Here is a 20,060-nt window from a genome sequence, read left to right on the forward strand (position 1 = left end):
AGCATTAGTTCGACTGGCAGATTATTTCACTTATGGGAAAAATATCTTGTTAAAAGTTTGATCCGTCAGAGGAACTAGTACTTTTTAAAAATTAATATAATAATATAATTATTTACTTTGAAAAGTAAATAATTTTTAAATTACAAATTTTAAAATGAATTTAAATTCATTTTAAAATGAAAATGTCTTACTAACTTGTAGTTAGTAAGACAAAACTAACTGCATGAAGTTAGTTTTGTCTTACTTCATGTACTAAAAAACTAGACCAAAACTACTTGGTCAGAGTTTGTGTTTTCGCAGTGCATTTATTACATGTTAACAGATCAAGAAAAGAAAAAAAAAAAAAGCAATTGGCTGAGTTTTATTTTGGAATATCAGAATGCCACACTTTTCAAACAATTATAATGAAAAACTGTTCAAAAAATTCTTTCTGCTTAAACTTTGCAAATATATTAATTAAAATTCAAACAAAATACGCTGAAGTTTGTGTTTATAAGGCAACAAAAAGGAAAAAAAAACATTTAAAATCAGTGTAAAAGCTGTGGCGTCTCTCAGCTGCTCCTCTGTGAGGGGCAGCCAGTAAATGCAGGGAACAGTTTTAGTGTTGCCAAACAAATCGTCCAGCAGCCTTGCAGAAGAATCCTCGGCTATTTTAAGAGGAAAAAAAAAACAAAACAGAAAAAAAAGACAGAAGTTCAACAAGAATTTATCATCAATCACACCGTATCCAGAAAAAAGGATCTAACATGAGCCGTGGTTCTGACCACCTGTGCTGCCTCGTCATTTCCTACCGCAGCAGGGATAAATGGCTCAGTCGGTGTAAGATGTTTACAAAACGAAAACTATAGCAGGCTGTGTTAATGTTAAATATGATCATTTCTGATCACTCATTTCTTTATGTGACGAGACTGAAGTGGAAGCTTAGAAGTTATGCTTAGCATAGCATTGGAATAATTTACACGACAAAAACACAAAAATATCACTTCATCAGAATATCCTACCCGTTTAAAATGAAAAGCTATCGCAGATGTTTGCACTAATCCTTTTATGAGAATTAAATATTCAAGAAAGAATTTGATGTAAATTGTGCATTTTGTGATTCATATCCTTAAACTGCTGTCCACTTGTTTTGGCGCTGTAACTTTGTTGATGCTTTTTGGCAGAATCTGTGTGACTTTATCCACAACAACATAGAAGCACAATTTATGATATTATGGGAAGATTTCTTACTTGGCCTCACTGAAATCATGCTTAACAATTCTGAGTTTCTCATAAATCCTTTATTGCCACTAGCTAAATATCATATTCATTGTTCCAGGTAGAGAAAGCCATGCCTTGCTGCATTTTACAATGAAGTTAAGTTTTATATCCCGACTATGAAAGACTCTGACAAAAAATAGCTACTAAAATAATTTAAATCTGTACTGCTTTGAGTTGGGAACCGAAGCCCCTTAGCTTTTTCTTGAATATGTTTATCTGTATTTATCTGTATTTGTTTTTCTGGAGGCATAACAAATGTTTCACTCTGTCGTTTTACAGTGTATCTGAGAATAAAGTTTAAAAAAAAACATCCCCCCCCCCACCCACGCAACAGACTTCTTGTGGCTTTGATGTGAAGCAGTGATGTCACTCATCCTGTCTGTGACATCACTGGTCACTGTCTCTGTATTCCCAGATTCCACAGAAAAATTTATTTGCGGTTTTAGGTTCGACACGAAGAGACAAGTACCATGGCAGAGAAGGATTATTTTTTGGCAAAAGTAAAGACTACTTCACTGGGAGGAAACGTTTTCCTGGTGGAAGGAACAAACAGTTTGGAGAGGAGCTGCATGAAATACGAGCGCGAAAACGAGCAGCTTAAAAACATGGTGGCAATGTTGAGTAAAAAAATCGGGTGTCTCCAACTTAGCCAGAGCAAGAGCGACATTAAAAACTGTCAAACAGTGAATGAGATGCTACGATGTCGCAACGAACATTATGAACAAAAAATCAGACGCCTCAATTCAGATTTGGACGAAGCCAGGAATACGACACAACAATTAAAATCTGACTACGACTCCATGGCGAGAATCAATGTGCTCCAGGAACGGACAAACAGAACTATAAGAGAAAACGCACGGGATTCTCTGAGGAAGATGACAGAAAAGATTGAATTCCTGGAAGCAGAAAATGACCAACTAAACAAGGAGATTGTTGTTTTGAAAATTAAGCTGGACAGAGCCAAATCCAGGATGGAAAAAAAATCAGAGGACGAGATCTTGTTGCTGGAGGAAACGCCAAAGACCACAATATTTCACAGAATCGGGCACACTTTTCTGGACATGTACGAGTCAGGAACGATACAAAACTGGTTGTCATCATGGTTCTTTTAATTTTTAAAGTCTTCTGTGTCCGTTCCAGGAGCACATTGGTTCTCACCATGGCCTGATTCTACCCCGGAAAAGAGTAGAGTGCCTTCTCCGGGTCGGGGGGGGGGAGGGTGTCCTGCCCCAAGTGGAGGAGTTCAAGTATCTCGGGATCTTGTTCACGAATGAGGGAAGAAGCGAGCGGGAGATCGACAGGCGGATTGGCGCAGCGTCTGCCATTAAGCGGGTGCTGTACCAGTCCGTCGTGGTGAAGAGAGAGCTGAGCCAAAAAGCGAAGCTCTCGATTTACCGGTTGATCTACGTTCCCACCCTCATCTATGGTCATGAGCTTTGGGTCATGACCGAAAGAACGAGATCGTGGATACAAGCGGCCGAAATGTGTTTTCTCCATAGGGTGGCTGGGCTCTCCCTTAGAGATAGGGTGAGAAGCTCAGTCATCCGGGAGGGACTCAGAGTAGAGCCGCTGCTGCTTCACGTCGAGAGGAGCCAGTTGAGGGGCATCTGGTCAGGATGCCTCCTGGACGCCTCACTGGTGAGGTGGCTCGGGCACGTCCCACCGGGAGGAGACCCCAGGGAAGACCCAGGACACGCTGGAGGGACTATGTCTATATGAGGGGCTATAAACAATGACTATGGCCTGGGAATGCCTCGGGATCCCCCCGGGAGAACTGGAACAAGTGGCTGGGGAGAGGGAAGTCTGGGCCTCCCTTCTGAAGCTGCTACCCCCGCGACCCGATCCCGGATAAGCAGAAGAAGATGGATGGATGGATTTGCAGTGAGTAGCTTTGTCCCATGTTTATTAAGATTGCGTCTGCCTCTTCCAAAAAAGGTGAAAGCGCTGCCAATAGATCTAGAGGTTATTGATGAAGGTCACTGAGCTGGCAGAGCAGGTTTTAATCAGCCATTTGTTTATCATGCCCGGCCTGGAGTGTTTTTTGTCTGATGGAATTGGACCACTGAGAAATAACTTCATTTTTAACTTTCCCATAGTGTTCAGAAGAATATTAAAGTCCTTTTTCAGAAGTTTCTGCTTTGCCAGATCGTTGGCTCCAACATGCACAACTAAAGTAACATAAATATTTGGCCGATCAGCGGTTAGAGAGAGAACTTTGCGAGTTAAATCAGATACAGTGTCACCAGGAGAAGAAATCACTCTCATTTTCTTGTGATTGCAAACGTGACTGATTCCATTTACTGCCTCATCTCCAACAATAAGCACTTTTGGGATACTTTTCGTTTAGCTGGTGGTTTACCTGCTTTGTCCTTTGGGGCTTGGGGGTGGATGTGTTGGTATTGCCTCATTGTTGATGTTTGAAAGCGAGGTTTCACTCAGAGGCTCAGGCTGGAGTGCAGAAAATCTGTTTTTCAGTGGGATTCCCACAGAGTCAGAATGTCTTGAGGCCCGGGCTGGTCGCTCTGTCCTTGGGAGCGGGGTCGGTAGAACCGTTTTGGTTGCAGCTGCTTGTTTGTTTTCTTTTGGTTTAGCAGGTGTTGAAGTTGAAGGTGGGTTTCGGCTCAGAGCCGGCCACGCTGATTCGTCCAGGTGAGGGATTTCTCCCTGTTAGTTGTCTCCACGGATCTGCAGTGTGAGACTTTTGCTTCGGCTTGGCACCCAGAGCGTTCCAGGGTGAGCTGCTTGATGCGAGGCGTACGGCCTCTCCGTTGATTTGAGGAAGAGTTGTCTGATTTCCACAGGTAGCGTTGATCTCAAAGTTCACTTCCAGCAGTTTGATTTTCATTTCTATAGACTGAAGTCGTTGTATAATACTGCTAATGTCCCTTGGGGTTAGCTGGAGGCATTTTGCCCTGGTTCAACTTGGAGATGAAGAAAAGTAAGGTAAAAAAATAAAGGTAAAAGTAAGAAAATCCCCCAGTCCTTAGGTTTGAAGTAATCCAGTTATCATGTCGATAATGTAAATATAACTATAAAAACTGTCACTTTAAAAAGTAACTCACAGGCAAAGTTATCAGTAAAGACAGGAGAGAGCAGGATAAGCTGTTCCTCCTTCAGCTACCACACCGTAAAGCAATTTGACCATAAATAACGTTGATTTATCAGACTGTGAGGAAAAAAAAAACCTCTCCAAAAATCACAATCTTAGAGGCCTTGTGTTCTCAACTGTCCTAGATAGTGGATTTTTTTTTTTTTTTAAGCACGGTGCCAACATGCCTTTTTAAAAAGCGGTTTTATTCTCTTTAAATTCACGTCAGACTTCGCTTCGTTATGAAACCCCTAACCCCGCTTCGTTCACCCGCCGCCGCCTTCCCGTTCAGCTTACTTGTCTCCCTTGGTGCGCGCGATGCCGATGAGCTTCTCGATTCCGCCGGCGTCCCTCAGCGCTTTGGTGTTCTCCATGTTCTTGGTGATGACCTCGTGCAGCGCGCAGCAGATCGCGGTGATGGTGTCGTCCGACATGGTCTTCCCCCCCAGGATGCTGCTGTTGATGCTGCCTCCTCCTCCGCCGCCGCTAGTGTTGTTGTTGTTGCTGCCTCCGGGTAAGCGATGCACCAAATCCCTCATGGCGTATTTGCCTGGTCAAAGATGACGGTCAAAGGTGAGTGGGGGGGAAAAGAAAAGAAAAAAAAAAGGTTTAGTGGGAGGCTGCAGATGAGCTTTTAGAGGCTGAAAGGAGTGAGAAACAAGACATGAAATAAAAGTACTGTAATTCGTGAGAGTATCTTCAGGCGGAGCTGCAGGAAACATCTTTTTAAAGTAACTTTTTTCCCCCCCTCAAAACTCTCTATGGAAGTGTTCTATCTAAAGGTTGTACAAGTTTGAAGTGGAGCTTTGAGGTTCGATTAAAATCAACACCACCCGAGGCCGTGGGCCCTCGAAAAGCTTAGGATTTTTCTGGAAAACCCGTTTGCTTCACTTTTTTTTTAAAAACTTAAAAAACATTAAAAAATAAATAAGAAGCAAACTTGTAGGAGGTTAGGTCTGCTGTACCAATATGATAACATTTATGATCATACGTTGTTATGTATGTCTTAATTATTATTGAGATGTTGAAAATTAAGAATTCACATCATAAAGTAAAAAAAAATATATCTATAATCAACATAGAATGTTCCGGCAGGAGATGAATTATTTTATTGTGTTTTTCTATAGAGGTAGAAATGATTAAACACAGTTGAGATTCATAAAGAGAAAACAAACATGCATTTAAGTACCAATACGAAGCCGGCAAACAGTTCAAACTTTAGAGTCATTAGTGGCTAATAGTTTGCTTGTTGCCATGTCTTCGCAGTGCTCATCAATCGTTTGGATTCACTCCGTCAGTGCTTATCGTTTCTGTACTGGCTGCCTAAATTGCTGCTGGATATATTATTTAGAAGTTATAGACACTTCAGCCACCTGGACAAGAAGCCATTGTAAGCTAGCTCTGTCCACATGAAGAGGCAACACAAGAACGTCTTCCTTTTGTACTTCAAAATAAACGCAAGGTGTTGAGCTTAAATCAGTCGCCTTCACACGAGGGGATATTATCCCTTTAGACTTCCCTTTGTGTTTTGTGGTACTGTATTTCTTTGTAATTGATTACGTTTCAAATACAATCTTAAACAGGTGGGTTTTTAGTCGAGTTTGCATCCATAAAAGGTTTACCTGTTACACTCCTACTGTGTTATATGGAGCAAAATACCTGTTGCTATTTTTTTTCCCACTCACGCTCACAATCACACAGTTTACAACGATGTAAACAGCATTTTAATGGGCTTCTGGCACGAGGTTCCGTACATCTCTTTCACAGAATTTCGCTCTGGGACTCCGCCGTCCCTCATGGATTTCTGTGCAATTCTATGGTACCTGTTAGTGTCTAGAATTTACTGGGGTTTGTGTTACGCGTAGTGACCCTCAGTCACTTGCCGTTTTTCTTCCGACACGAGGCTCCGTACATCTCTTTCACAGAATGAGGTGTACGGTCAAAGAAAAACTAGAAAAGAGTGTTTTAAAAACTTAATCCCAAGAAAAACAAATATCCACTCTGCGTTTATACTTGCTAGTCACATTCCCTGACACAGACGGACTACGCTTCCCATGACACCTATGTGATTCTGTCAGGGCATCGTGTTCTCTCCGCCCCGTGGCTCTCGTCCTGAATGGGTCACCCTCGCCCTGCACTGGTCCCATCACGGCTTCCTGACGGCACACTACTAGACCGCGTGTGACTTCCTGTCGTAAAACTTCTTGTCCGTCTCCACTTTCGTCGCCGTGCGCACCCCAAACAGCGAAGCCCTTTGTCACGTTTTGTATTGCCGGAGTAATAAAACAACAGTTGGCTCACAAGCAGAGCCGCCAGTGCTGACAGTATTGATATTTGCAGCGGAGAGCGCCGCGAACCTGACCACACAATATGCTGTGCAGCTCAAGCAATTTGGTTGTGTTCCAACCAAGGGGAGGACAGTATATTCTCTGAAAACATGGCCGCACGCACCGGGGTCAGCACAAAGCAAAATCTGACATCGCGGCCTACATCCGCCGAGGACGCGGATGACCGCATTCACCGACCGAGACGTCACACGGTTTAGCTCAAAGCCAAAAGCATCGAACGGAGCAAATAGAAAGAGGCATGTGGCTGTTGCCATGGGGACCAACAGAAAAGCGGAGTTTATTAAAGACATCAGTCAGTCTCTAGCAAGAAAGAAAGAAAAAAAAAATCTAGCATCAGGTGTTCGGCTGTGCTGTGGTTTGTACAGAAAGGAGCGATCTGCAAACAGAGATTAATATTCCAACATGCTTTTCAAATTCTTTGTTTTCGTTTTGCAAATTGATTTTAAATTCAAACAGTAATCCTTTCCACGAGTTATATGTGCAAACAGATCTGCTAAGATACCCCTGCAGCGCAAATTCCCTTTGCCGCAATCTGTTTGAATTATGGCAAAATTAGGCTCCGTTTGTAGCAATAGAATGACAGCTGATGTTTGTGATTTGCTTTTGAAGTAAATGAAAGCGGCTCAAATAGACCTACACTCAGAAAGATCAAACAAAAGGTCATATTTTAGACTAAATTATATTTCAACAACAATGTCCTTTTCTTTGGCATATGTATATATAAATGTTTATATTCCAGGAGTGCATTCATCCTTTCACCTCATGATGCAATATGCAACAGCAGATCAGATTAATAGAAAATGAGACAAAAAGAGATTATAGTAATATTCTGGAGTTTTTTTGTCACAATTTTTTTATAGAGATATTACCGCCATAATAACTGGCTAAACTTCCTTCACCAGAAAAGATTCCCAGTCTGACACCAGCTGTATGTCACGTCTTAAGACATTCTTTTCTTCAGATTCTTGACACACGGTTGACCCCTGGTATTTGGGGATCATAGTTAGCTTTAAAATCTGCAAATACTTGAGGTCTCCTCTGAAAAATGCTTCCAACTACCTATTTTAATTTCCCATCAAATATACCTCAATATGCATTGACATGCACAGTGGAAACCGTCTTCGAATAGCGTAAATGCTAATATCTGCAGCCAATGAACACCAAAGAAAATAAATGGCATTCCTGGAGTGGCTGCTGTGCAGAGGCCAGACAATAGCATGTAGGTAGCTATTTGAGCTCCCTAGGCTGTGTTTTCTTTCAAATATTTTCAACATGCCTATTCTATTCTACAGAAAAGAATAGGCATGTTGTCCATGAGTCATTTCTGCATCCCAGAAAAAATAAAAAAAAATCCACGAATGGGTGAATCTGCAAACCTTGAACCGCAAATGAAAGGAGGTCCGCCGTACACCTTTAGCTTGGCCAAGCCCCCTACATCTGCTGTGCTCGGCCGGCTTACCGATAAGCTCCTTGTTCCGAATGTCCAGAGCCATGTTCCTCAAGGCCGTAGCCACGGCGCAGACCACCCGGTCGTTGTCTATCCTCAGTAACTCCACCAGGATGGGCAGGCCCTTCTCTTTGCGCACTGCGGCTCGGATGTAGACGGACCACTGGGCAATCGGGACGAGGAAAAGATGTGGACAGAGACAGAATCACACATTTGCAACACTTTCAGTTGTTATAGAACAAGTGTTAGCCACTCAGACCATTGTTGGCATTTACAGGTAACCCCTGTTAATTGTAGATGCTTACAATTAAATGCTTACAATTAACAAAAGAATATCGCATTATCATCACCCCCCCCCCCCCCGTTAGCTTTGATGAAAACCGTCGAGGTTTCTTTCATTTGAAAACCACTTGGACTTTTCCCTCTCTACTAGAACTGTGATCTCCTCTCCTCTCGCAGATGCTGCTCGGTTACGACAATGACAGCTCTCACCTTCCAGCTGCCGGCGGCCAGGTTCTGCAGAGCCCCGGCTGCTCCCTCCAGTGTGTCCGGGTTGGAGCACTCAGACAGCAGCGTGAGGTAGGGCTTGACGATGGTGGGGTGCCACAACATCTGGATGCCTTTCGGAGGCTCAGCCAAGTCCGGGAAGGGCCCGACGCCGTCCCACTGCGGAACGACAAGGCAACGGCTCAGAACGGAGGAGCAGTCGTGAGGGGCCCGGCAGCACTCCCCGCGGGCAAAAGCAGCAAACGAGAAGGAGAGGATTCCTTGTTTCATAAAGGCGCCGATAAACGAAACGAAGCTCATCTGCTGCTTGAATTGGATATACTCTCGAGCGCTGATGAAGCACCCATGACGCACCTCAGAAAATGTTGGCGAGAGGCTAGACAAACATGGATTTCCCGAAACTGTGCGCACACTAAACCGAGTAATGATAAGTGCATAAGAAGCCGTAACCGGCCGTGTTTTTAATGAGGGAGTGATAAAGCTGTTGCATCTGTCTGGCTGCAAGTCGCACGGTTCTCCATTGTGCGGTGTGAGGGAGAAACGCTTAAAATACAAAAAATATGAATCTGAAAAGTGTGGCATGGATTTCTATCTAGTCACCCTGAATCAATACATATAAAACCTACTTTAGATGCAACAAAAGCTGCTGTCAATTGTGGTGCATTTCTACAAAAGAAAACAATTGGATAGTTAGTGTCCATATTATTGTCACAGACACTCTAGTGGATTTATATATGAACTTTGACTGGGCCATTCTAACAATTTTTTAAATCTTTTTTCTTTATCTGAAGTGTGTTTAGGGAAACGTCCAACCTGGTCTCAAATCCTCGGCAACCTCGAAAAAGTTTTCTTACGTAGTTGATTAGTGAGTCAAACTTTATTAATGTGGAACCTGGCAAGATGAAAATAAACAAATTCACAAAACAAATTCAAGCACAATAGTTTCACAGATCAATTCACTTTAAATTTACATTCTAACGAACATTTAACACCGGAGCAAAATGACCAAGACGACGGAAACAACAAATCAAATGAATTACGAAAAGTCTGCAAACAAAATTGTCGTCCAATTTTGCACCAAAGCACCAGACTGAATACTTTTGTCATCCAGCTTTTGGTGGAAAAAGAGAGAGAAAACAGAAAAATGATCAATTATGCCAATGGAAATGATTGAGCTTGTTTTAATTTCTCACACAATTAATTGATTTACGGGTTAATGCGACGGGCCAAGTAGTTATTGTTAAAACTAGACAAAACTCAGATTTTTCTCCCATTTTACTAGTACGTACTCATCTGTGCTGGTCTCGCACTAATCTGGAAACAACACTGATGATGTCACTCTGCACTATCAGGCTCGAATGATCTTGCAGATTTTATCTTGCATTAATTTTCTGCAGATTTAACTGAAGTTATTGTTTAAGTTTTTCTTGTCACCCTCCAGTGAATGTGCAGACGTCTCTGTCTCTCTGATGCAACACGATATCAGCTCATCTTATTTTCATGTGACTAACGTGCGACAGCTTCCTTCGCTGCATCTGTAACCCCGCCAAGCGCTGCTGTCCATCTTTAGCTGCTCCTCGCGCCTTTAATCTGATTTCGCCGCTACACCCTCTTTATCGTCTCCTGTCTCCTCCTCCACTTCCTTTCCCTTCCTCTCCTCTAATTGCCCCGTTGGAGTTTTGTCCTCTTCGGCACACACACACTCCCTAATCGCTGCTTCATGGTAATCGCCCGCAGCTGCACTAGAGTGGCGACGGCGCACAGACAGAAGGGAGAGAGAGCGACGGACTTTTTGGGTTTCTTTTATTGAAGAGGTTATGATCTGTCCCTACTCCAATATGATCATTGGGACCCGTCGTCCTCCCCACAAGCAGAAAAAAGACGTTTGCATGGAGAAAATCCGGCAAACAGAAGGTAATAAAACCTGAATCCCAAAACCGATTTCATAAATCTCAGCCAGATTCAGAAATGATTGGCAGAGGTGAGAAAAAAAAAAGTCATGCAGGGAGGATGAGCAATTCACATACTGCAAACGGTGTGTTTTCAGTTCCCACAGCCACACTGGAAGTGGTTTAAAAAAAACAAACCCCAAAACGGTCTCCACTCAATCAGAATGATACTGATTGCTCATTTGCATGACAAGAGGGCGGAGCTCGTCGGTCTCTTGCTCCTGCCCCTCAGCTGCGTGGAGGATTAACACTCGAGGAATCCAGAGAGAGAAAGGCAGAATCAGCCTCACAGAAATCAGAGCGCAGGCGCCGAGCAGACTAAACCGAAACACTTAGACGATGCAGAGCCTCGAAAAAGTAAGCATGGTCTTTATAAGAACAACAACAACAAAAAAAGAAGGTCCACACTCACGTCATGCCGTGTGGACGCGACTTGCCGTTTTGTGAAACGGACCAAAACAGGTGTAGTGTGTGACTGTGAAGCGGAAAGGAAGCGAGGCATGGCTCTCAAACGTTCACACATTCACTTTTTAAATAAGATCCACGAAAACCAGTTGTTTTCAGATTCAAATTCAAAATACTTTATTGATCCCAAAGGGGGAATTAAATGCTTTTGTAAATCAAAGCCTCCAGAGAGTTATTGTGGACAGTAATACCAGTTAGCAGGAAAGATCTATTCTAGATCCTTAGCTCTACAATAACCAGAACCTGTTTATCCAATTTGATGTTGGTCTATCGTACAAAATTTGGATGAAACATGTGGCTGTACGGTGAGAAAAATCTGGAAACAAAATTCAGCAGGAGTGAATATTTTTTTTAAAGGCGCTCTACATTTATTACATCCTGATTGTGTTGTGGAATAACAATATAATTATACTGCAACATGTCATAGCTCTGGCCCCAAATAATGCAGAATGTACTAAATGAGTCAGATGTAAGCGGTGAAAAGAATAGAGGCTCAAACAACATAATTTCAAAATAACAGAATTAAGTAAAAATCTATTTATGATACCAAAACCAAACAAAAAAAAAAAAGAATCCCTGATGAACTAAACAAATACTGCTGAGACATCACAGAAGAACTCTGGGATATACTGAGATATTTAGAGAGGAAAATAATAATATATTTTTAAAAAAAGCTGTGATGAGCCCCAGTTTGCAACAAGCATCATCATAAAAACTTGATGGGCTTCAAGAGCAAAAAGAACATTTAATGTGTCGTTAAAAAGTTTGCGTTGCAGTTAAAATTCGATGATGTTTGATGTTAATGGGGAACAGAAGAGGAAGCGAGGCGGATAACGGCGCTGTGGCGAGGCCGGAGATGGCGAGATTTGTCAGAAACGAGCCCAGAAGGCACCACAGCGATCAGAGGACAATAAAAGAGTTTCCCAAAATGGAAAATGTGTGTTAGTTTCTGTGTTTTTTTTTTAAATCATTTTTTAAACATGTACACTCATCAATAAATTCAGCTGTCGGGGGGCCGTGCTGATGAATATTTAAAGCAAAGCGTTGCTGCAGTCCGTATCTTTCTCCAGACAGTTGTTGTCTTTCTGTAAGCAGCTCTAAGATGGCTTCATTTTTTAAATAGACTATTAAAATTGAATAGTTGAAATTCCAGCTACACATTTTTATCATTCTTACCCTGGGTTTTGCAAAAAAATAGTACAAAAAAAAAAAACAACCCCAACTTAAATATGTGTAGAGGAACTCGGAGGACGGTCACGAATAAATAAAAACGTGAGCGCAGCAGCCTCCGCGCCGAGAACGAAAGCCGCTTCTAACGCGCATCCTGCGTATCTCCTCACCTGGTCGTGGCCCTTCTTTTTCTTCTTCTTCTTCCCCCAGCACCCAGAACTCTCTGCGTCTTTGCCACCGGTGTCGCACAACAGGCCGTCCAGCTCCTCGGAGCCGCCCTGCTGACTGTGAGACGTCTCCGCAGCCAGACGGTAGGACAGGTTCCTCAGGATGCACACGCAGTTCTCCACGGTCTGGAGGAGGAAAGGTTGGACGGGAGGGGAAAGTGAGGAGGAGACGGAGATGAAGGAGGCGCGGGAAAACACGGTGAGACACGCCGCAGAGATCACACACCCACACACACACGCACACTAACCCTATTGTTGAGAGTGGCAGAGCAGTCAGCAGTCACAGACTTTGATCTTTTGGAGGATTTAAAAAGAAAATAAAAATCATCCAGAGAAGAGGTGACTCAGGGAACACACAGGGAGGCATCGAGTAACCAACGATGTTTCTGTGTCAGAGTTCGGGCTGAGTAATGTAACATAACAGAAAGCAGTTTAAATCTAAGCAAAGATTTCTCATGTCTAATGTGTTTTATAATGTGCATATTTAATTAATTAATTATTAAATATTTTCTCACTCTAGATTTGACAAATATCTGGGGGGAAAAAAATAAAACGTATTATGCAGCGGTTCAAAAACAGCTCTTTCGTGGCGATGGTGTGCAAGAAAGGCGATGGAAAACACGACAAACCCACCAGAGCCAGGAGGAGGGTCTTGATGCCATCAGTCACCCTCACGTACGCGCTGCTCACACTCTCCCCCTTGCTTTCTGCTATGCTAACACTAGTTACCCCACAATGGGTGACGGCTGGATAAAGAGTTTCTTCTGTAACAAGAAGTTGTTTTGTCGCCATTTGCACAACTGCAGCGTACACACGAGAATTATCGACAGCATGAAGACCCTCCCCCTGGCTCTGATTGGCTGTTTCTGATCGAGCACATGGCTGTAAGGACCACAGGAAGACGAAAGAGGAGTTAGATTATTATTTTTTTACTGTACTAATATCGTGAAAGTTTTAATAAATCTATAAATAAAAAATATATTTATTTCTGAAGTCCTGTATAGAAAAACAACCAGAGCCTGATGCTGCTATGTTACTCTGTCGAGACACTGCTAATTTCCTACTTTTCACTTTTTATCTCATCTGACTATGGCATGCATTTATATTTGGTTTTTTTTCTTCTTTCCTTTAAGCTACTTGTCTATTTGTCATTCAAATGCCAGTTTTAAACAGCGACACGTCACACAAGCACACGGTATTCTACTCACGCAGGTATGAACCAGATTATTAATAGTATGCGGAGTGTGTGTGTGTGTGTGTGTGTGTGTGTGTGTGTGTGTGCTCTGCCGTGTGTTTCTGCATCACCTTGCTGTCTATCTCGCTGCTCCCCAGAGCGGTCTGGATGACGTAAAGCAGGGCATCTGTGAGGCCTTCGCACTCCCTCATCCTCCTCCGCGCTTCCTCCCCGGCAGAACTCACGTTCCTGTTTCACACAGAGACACAGACGGACACAAGTTCACGGTCTGCCGCTGTCGACAATGCACAGAAAAGAAGGGAAAGCTCTTCAGGTTGAAAATGTTTGTTTTCACATATTTTGCATCAGGTGATGTTGACTCTTTGCAGCTACGTCACTCGAGACGCCACTGTGTACGTCAGCGGTGAGACGAGAATAATGAGCAGGGCGACTGAAACTGTTTTTCCCCAAGTTGTTTTATCCAGTTTAGCTTGTTTAGCTTCTGCTTGTTCGAGTCGAGCTAATTTGTCTGTGAACGTAACACACACCTGGTTGGGGTCAGAGAGGGCCAGAGTAGTATCCACAAACTGGACTCAAGTAAGAGTAGAGCTACTTAAGTATATTTTTACTCAAGTAAAAGAAAAAAAAATTTGCCATCCAAAAATGACATAAGAGAAAAAAAAGTATCTGTTAAAAAGACTCAAGTACAGAGTAGCTAATCAAATTATCAATCATTTAATGTTTAAAAATTACATAATCAGATGGACAAAAATATAAATTTAATTGGTAATTTTGCATTTTAAGGCCCAACATGACAACAGTTCATATAAGTACAGTATTTTCTGGACTATAAAGCGCACTATATTATAAGCCGCACTTACAATAAAAAAACAAACAAACAAACAAAAAAAACAACTAAAAACTGGAAACGTACATATATAAGCCACACCGGGCTATAAGCCGCTGGTATCTCCGCCGCTCTTGGTTTTCCATAAGGACCCAGCAGATGGTAGGAGAGGGCTGCGTTTTAATAAATCTGCTGGATTTATTAAGGACGCAGCCCTCCCTCTTCAAAGCCGAACCATGGTTTCCTTCACGCCGAGCGGCTCTATTTCCCTCCTGTACTGCCAGATTGATACTCCTCAACTTAAAAGCTGCATCACATGAGTTTGAAAACATTTCTACGTTTTGCCTGCTGCTAGCATGGGCTTGTTGTGAATGAAATTTAGCACGTTCTTCTTTTTTTTTACCCCTCCAGGGGGTCTTTTGTGGGCTCTAGTGTCCCTTATATGACAGTAGGCTGACAGGAAACGGGGAAGCAGAGGGGGGAAGACATGCGGCAAACATCGCCGGTCCGGGAGTCGAACCCACAACAGCCGATCGTGCTATCCCCTACGCCACCACAGCACGCCCAGCATGTTCTTCTTTGATTTCTAATTTTGACTTCCAATGATTCACTTCCTGCTAAAGAGCCCCCTGGTGGTTGAAGAAAAATCCACAGAAAAGCCGCACCGGGCTATAAGCCGCCTTGTTCAAAACGAGGGGAAAAAGTAGCGGCTTATCGTCCGAAAAATACGGTGACTGAAAATAACAAAATCAGACCAAATAAAATGTTTCCAAATCAGTTTCTTTCAATAAAAAGCTTATGAAACTTTAACAAAAACGGCAGGTGTTAAATTTTACTCAAGTAAGAGAAGTGATACTTCAAAGTAAAGTGACTCAAGTAAAAGTAAAAAGTACAGAGCAGTAAAGAATATTCCTAAAAATACTTTTTTGGGAATTTTTTTTTTACATTATATAATATTTATATTTTAAATATTCCTAAAAGTACTTTCCCCCCCCCAAAAAGTTACTCAAGTAAGTATAATTGATTAAATGTAACTACAGTTACTTTCCAACTTTAGTTGGGGCTCATCGACGATGGTGTTTACTAAAGTTTGATATAGCTTAGCAACTGACCCAACTTATCGGTCAACTTCCTACATAACTGGCTACAACAAAAGAAAGTCAAATTGATGTAAAATAATTGTCAAACATGTATGGTGACCACAACAAAACCATCAGGCTTCCTACACACTGAATCAGATTTCCAAGAGGAAGGAAAGGGGGAGGGAAGCTTGACGGATGTCAATTCTTGAATAATCCAATGAGAGAAACTTTTAAGCAATTCAATGTCAAACATTTGGTCTGTAGTTATTCAACTTTTTAAGAAACAGAAGACAGGAAGAATGAAAGTAATCCTGCTTTATTTCCTCATTCCCTCTCCAGTGGAGAGTTTTCCTCTCTTTACCCAAATCTAACAGCATCAGAAAAGTTGGGACTCACCTGCTGATCCAAAACCAGTGGACATCTGTACGCAGACGCCGTTTGCACATGACAGATTCATGAGAAGTCTGACTGCGTTAGTGGAAAACCAAGTGGGAAATGTGAAGGTGTTGTAGCGTTCTGTTTAAGTGAGGTAGCTGCTTTTGATTCCGACAACCTCAGTTTATTTTCTACAGTCAAATAACTGCCTAAAAAAAAGAAAAGACATTGAGGTTGTTGACAAAGTGTACTCCTCTGAGGCTGCATCGACCCCCGGCTGTTATTTGCTTCGAGTCGTGATGCAAGTTCACCAGAACACACACACACGCACACCTACATGTACACACACACACACAGCAGGACACTGTCAGAGAGCTGCATAACCTGTTCAGTGAACAACATGACAAAATCAGAATAAACAGCCACCTGAAACATCCAAATTGTAACAAACAAGATCCACTTTCAACTGGCTTTAAGCATATGATTTCTCCAATATTATATTTGGTCTCCTGTCTATTAATAGGCTGAAATTAATTACCCTCAGTTGGTTAGAGGTAATGAATTCCAGTGAAGTGATTCCTTTGCAATGCAGCCGAGCTGCAAGATTATCTCTCATTATTTGATCTTTAAGCGTAGAGGATCAAAATAACAAGGCAGATAAGAAATTACACCCAACAGATAACGCTGTGGCTAAAAGTGAGCTTCTTTTCACTCAAATGAAAATGTGATTTAACTCCCAACGTACTGCTGCCACAAAAAAAAAAAAAAAAAAAATCTCTCTATCCATTTTGAATAACTGTGCAAAGTAGAGACCTAACATGGTGGGATTTTCTTAAAATGAGGTTTTACAGTAGGAAATGCTGCATTTTCCTTGCAGTGAATGGCTGTACACGTTCAGAAGGAAACCTGGTACTGTTTCATTTCAAGGGGTCTTTCCTGGATGTTTGTCTGCAATCTTACTCTGTGAAACACAAATCCCCCACAGGCAGTATTCTGCGAAGAACCTTGCTGCCATGCTGTGGTCTCAGTGTTGACTAGACTAGAGCAGGTGCTGATTCAGAGCTGGGATGGTTAGGTCTGGTTATGGAAGATTTCTCTGTAAGTGATAACAGGAAAAGACCTCCAGGGTTTTTCTTTTTATTTCTGGGCCGTCCGTGTTAGTTTACCTAAGGGCTGGGAAATGACGTGCAAACTGTTGCAGTGGAAATAATAAAGACAGCAATCTGTTGCATTTTTAGTAACAGAGAGCCCTTTAATCTGCCTAAGCAGCGAGTTAAAAAGACCGGATGATTCCTAAAGGAGTGAAAGCCTCCAAAAGCTCAAAGTAAATGGGTTAATATGCTCCTTATTAGCCGCTGTGGCGTTTGCATCGCATCTGCCTCGTTCTCCGCGCAGAACTCCAGATCTTTTTGTTAGCTGACACAACAGGAGCGAGGCAGTGAGAAACGACAGAGTAGAAACGGCGACGGAGAGGGAACGGCAGAAGGGAAAACGGATAAAAGAGGGCATAATACGATGGAGAAGGAAGTATCGGGATAATGTGACGAGAGAGAGAGAGACCAAAGAGGGGGTACACAGAGAGAGAGAGGGGAAAATGAGAAATTGCGGATGATAATAGAAGATGGAATGAGCGAGGAAAAAGAGAGAGCAGGTGGCCGGCGATAGACCAAACCCGCCATGAAATATTCAATCTTTAATCAGACTCCCAGCATTCCCTAACGAGGCGTGAGAAGGATGAATTAGGCCTTCGAGTTTGGGGAGCCGAGCGGCTCAAAGTTATCTCGCACCGACACGCTCGCCAACAGACTCAATATCACACACGCACCACTGTACCAGATGTGTCCTTTTATTTCCCCCACAAGTGTACAGTGACGAGATTAATAACCCGCACGTGGTTGGACGGAGAGACAAACAGAAAACACACACACACACGCAGTTAGTGTCCTGCTGTGTGTGTTTGTGTGTGCAGAATGAGACGGGGTCGTGCTCAAGCCACTATTTTCACCCAAATTCTGCCCCGTTTGTATCCGGAAATATGCAGAAAAACTCTCCTTCAGGGTTCCTGCACATTTTTTTCATATTTTTCAGACTAAACATGAAAGAAATTCTTTTCAACAGGAAGTAATGTGGCATCTCTCTCTTTTTTTTTTTTTTTTTTACAGGTGGTCAGGCTTTAAATGTAAAACCTGCACAAAAACCACAGACAAAGAATGAAGGATAAAGAAAAAAGATGGATAAAAAACAGGATGAGACCTGAATGGAGGGATGGATGGAAGAATGGTTGGATTTAAAAGCACATTTTCTTTTAACAAAATATTGTTTTGTGACAATGTCTCACCAGAAAACCTGTTGGAAAATAGAGGCAGCAGTTAGCTAATCTACAAAGGTGTGGCAGCGTGGAGTTTTGTTTTTTAGATGAACAAAGATGAATGAAGACATTTTAAAGAGCTAATTGGATGCTTCCCCATTTAAATGTGGGCTGTCACACTTAAAGTGGTTGCAGAACTTGTTGTTGTTCATAGCACACTGCAAGTCTTTCTACAAAGGACAGAAGGTTATATATGTGACGTTATATATTTTAAAAGTGGAGATACTCTCAACCTAACAATATTCAACAATACTAATACATTAGTATTGTTTCTAAATGAATATCAACGTGTTTTCTTTGCATTATTTGAGGTCTGAAAGCGCTGCATCCTTTTTTTGTTTTTTGACCGTTTCTCATTTTCTGCAAATAAATACTAAATTTGTGCTTGGAATTTCAGAGACATGTTGTCAGGAGTTCATGGAATGAAAGAACAATGTTCATTTTACTCAAACATAGACCTATAAAAAGTAAATTAGAGTGAGATCATCTTAAATGGTCTCTTTAATTTTTTCTAGAGCTGTATAATCAGTTCAGTTTGCATATTTAGTTAGAGAAAAAGCAGTGGGTGGCAGAGTACATGAAAATTGTGCTTGAGTAAAAGTTGTGGTATTTTGACATATTTTTAGTCAAGTAAAATGAAAAAAAGTATTTGGTAAAATGTTTCTTCAGGTACTGAGAAACTGATAAAACAAACCATTTGATTTGACATTTTAAAATAATTTCAGACGTACAAAATTCTAAATTTATGTGCAAATTCTAGTAATCCAAACAACACACAAACATTTTTTACATGAATTCAACACACTAACTTATTTATTCCAACTTAAAACTGAACATTAAAACAAGACGACTCACTTTGATGTAAAGCTGCAGGTTTCTGTCTGTGTGCTGCATTTTTGGTTAAAACATGTTTGCTTTTCATTCGCTTAAGTTACTCAGCATATCCAGACATTTCACTCAAGTAAGAGTAGCGATGCTTCACAGTGATATTACTCAAGTAAAAGTAAGAAGCAACATGCATAGACATAACTCCTAAAATCATTTTTTGCTCAAGTAAATGTTCCTGAGTGGATGTAACTAGTTGCTGCCCACCTCACGTTTTCCAAACTGCACTGAACAACCAACGAGAAACCGAGCAGCTACACTGGTGAGTCATCAGAAATGAAGCAAAGTCTTTCAGTTTTCTGAGTGTTGACTGGTAAAAAAAAAAAAAAAAACAAAATAAATAACACTGAATGTTTTCTAAAAATATATGACTGTGTTAGTCTGACAGACCCTTTTCTGTTTTTGTGCTTAATAAGAGAGAGAGAGAAAAGAAGAAGAAGAAGAAGTGTATAACAGAACAAGCTGTGCAAAGTGTCAACTAGAAATCTGAGGTACAAGACGGAGACAAAAAAAAGAAGAAAACTAAGAACTGACCGGAGGCAGCCTGTGGCGTTGCGGAGGACCTGGGAGGAGTGCAGGTGAAGCTTGCGGTCCTCCTGGGTGTGGGGGGACGTGTCCCAGCCCGAGTGCGGGATGATCACGGCGTTGGTCAGCACGGCCAGGGCGTCCTGGATGATGGGCATCTTCAGGGCGTCGCATGACGACAGGTTCCACAGAACGCCTGCGGACCAACCAGAGCAGAGATGGAGGAGAACGGAAAACATGCAGAAAGGCGACCGAACACCTGGAACCTTTGAAAGACCTTAGTGTGGACTTTGACCTAGTGTTCAATGTCTACTACCGGTTTAGTACAGGGATCAATATCAGA

At 42.0% G+C, this 20,060-nt stretch overlaps 1 protein-coding gene across 9 annotated transcripts in view; it reads right to left on the reverse strand.

The window, feature by feature from the left end:
* ctnnd2b (catenin (cadherin-associated protein), delta 2b) overlaps positions 1 to 20,060 on the reverse strand; it is a 169,037-nt gene that overhangs the window by 15,937 nt on the left and 133,040 nt on the right. For all 9 annotated transcript variants that reach the window (XM_028020776.1, XM_028020774.1, XM_028020778.1 and 6 more), the window contains 6 exons: positions 19,727 to 19,913; positions 13,767 to 13,884; positions 12,405 to 12,587; positions 8,636 to 8,809; positions 8,156 to 8,306; positions 4,646 to 4,898 (listed from right to left, as the gene is read on the reverse strand). In XM_028020776.1, the coding sequence (XP_027876577.1) occupies positions 4,646 to 4,898; positions 8,156 to 8,306; positions 8,636 to 8,809; positions 12,405 to 12,587; positions 13,767 to 13,884; positions 19,727 to 19,913 (1,066 nt within the window). The remainder of the gene's footprint in view (positions 1 to 4,645; positions 4,899 to 8,155; positions 8,307 to 8,635; positions 8,810 to 12,404; positions 12,588 to 13,766; positions 13,885 to 19,726; positions 19,914 to 20,060) is intronic.

The sequence above is a fragment of the Xiphophorus couchianus genome, chromosome 6 (genome assembly GCF_001444195.1).
Source record: "Xiphophorus couchianus chromosome 6, X_couchianus-1.0, whole genome shotgun sequence".
NCBI lineage: Eukaryota > Metazoa > Chordata > Actinopteri > Cyprinodontiformes > Poeciliidae > Xiphophorus > Xiphophorus couchianus.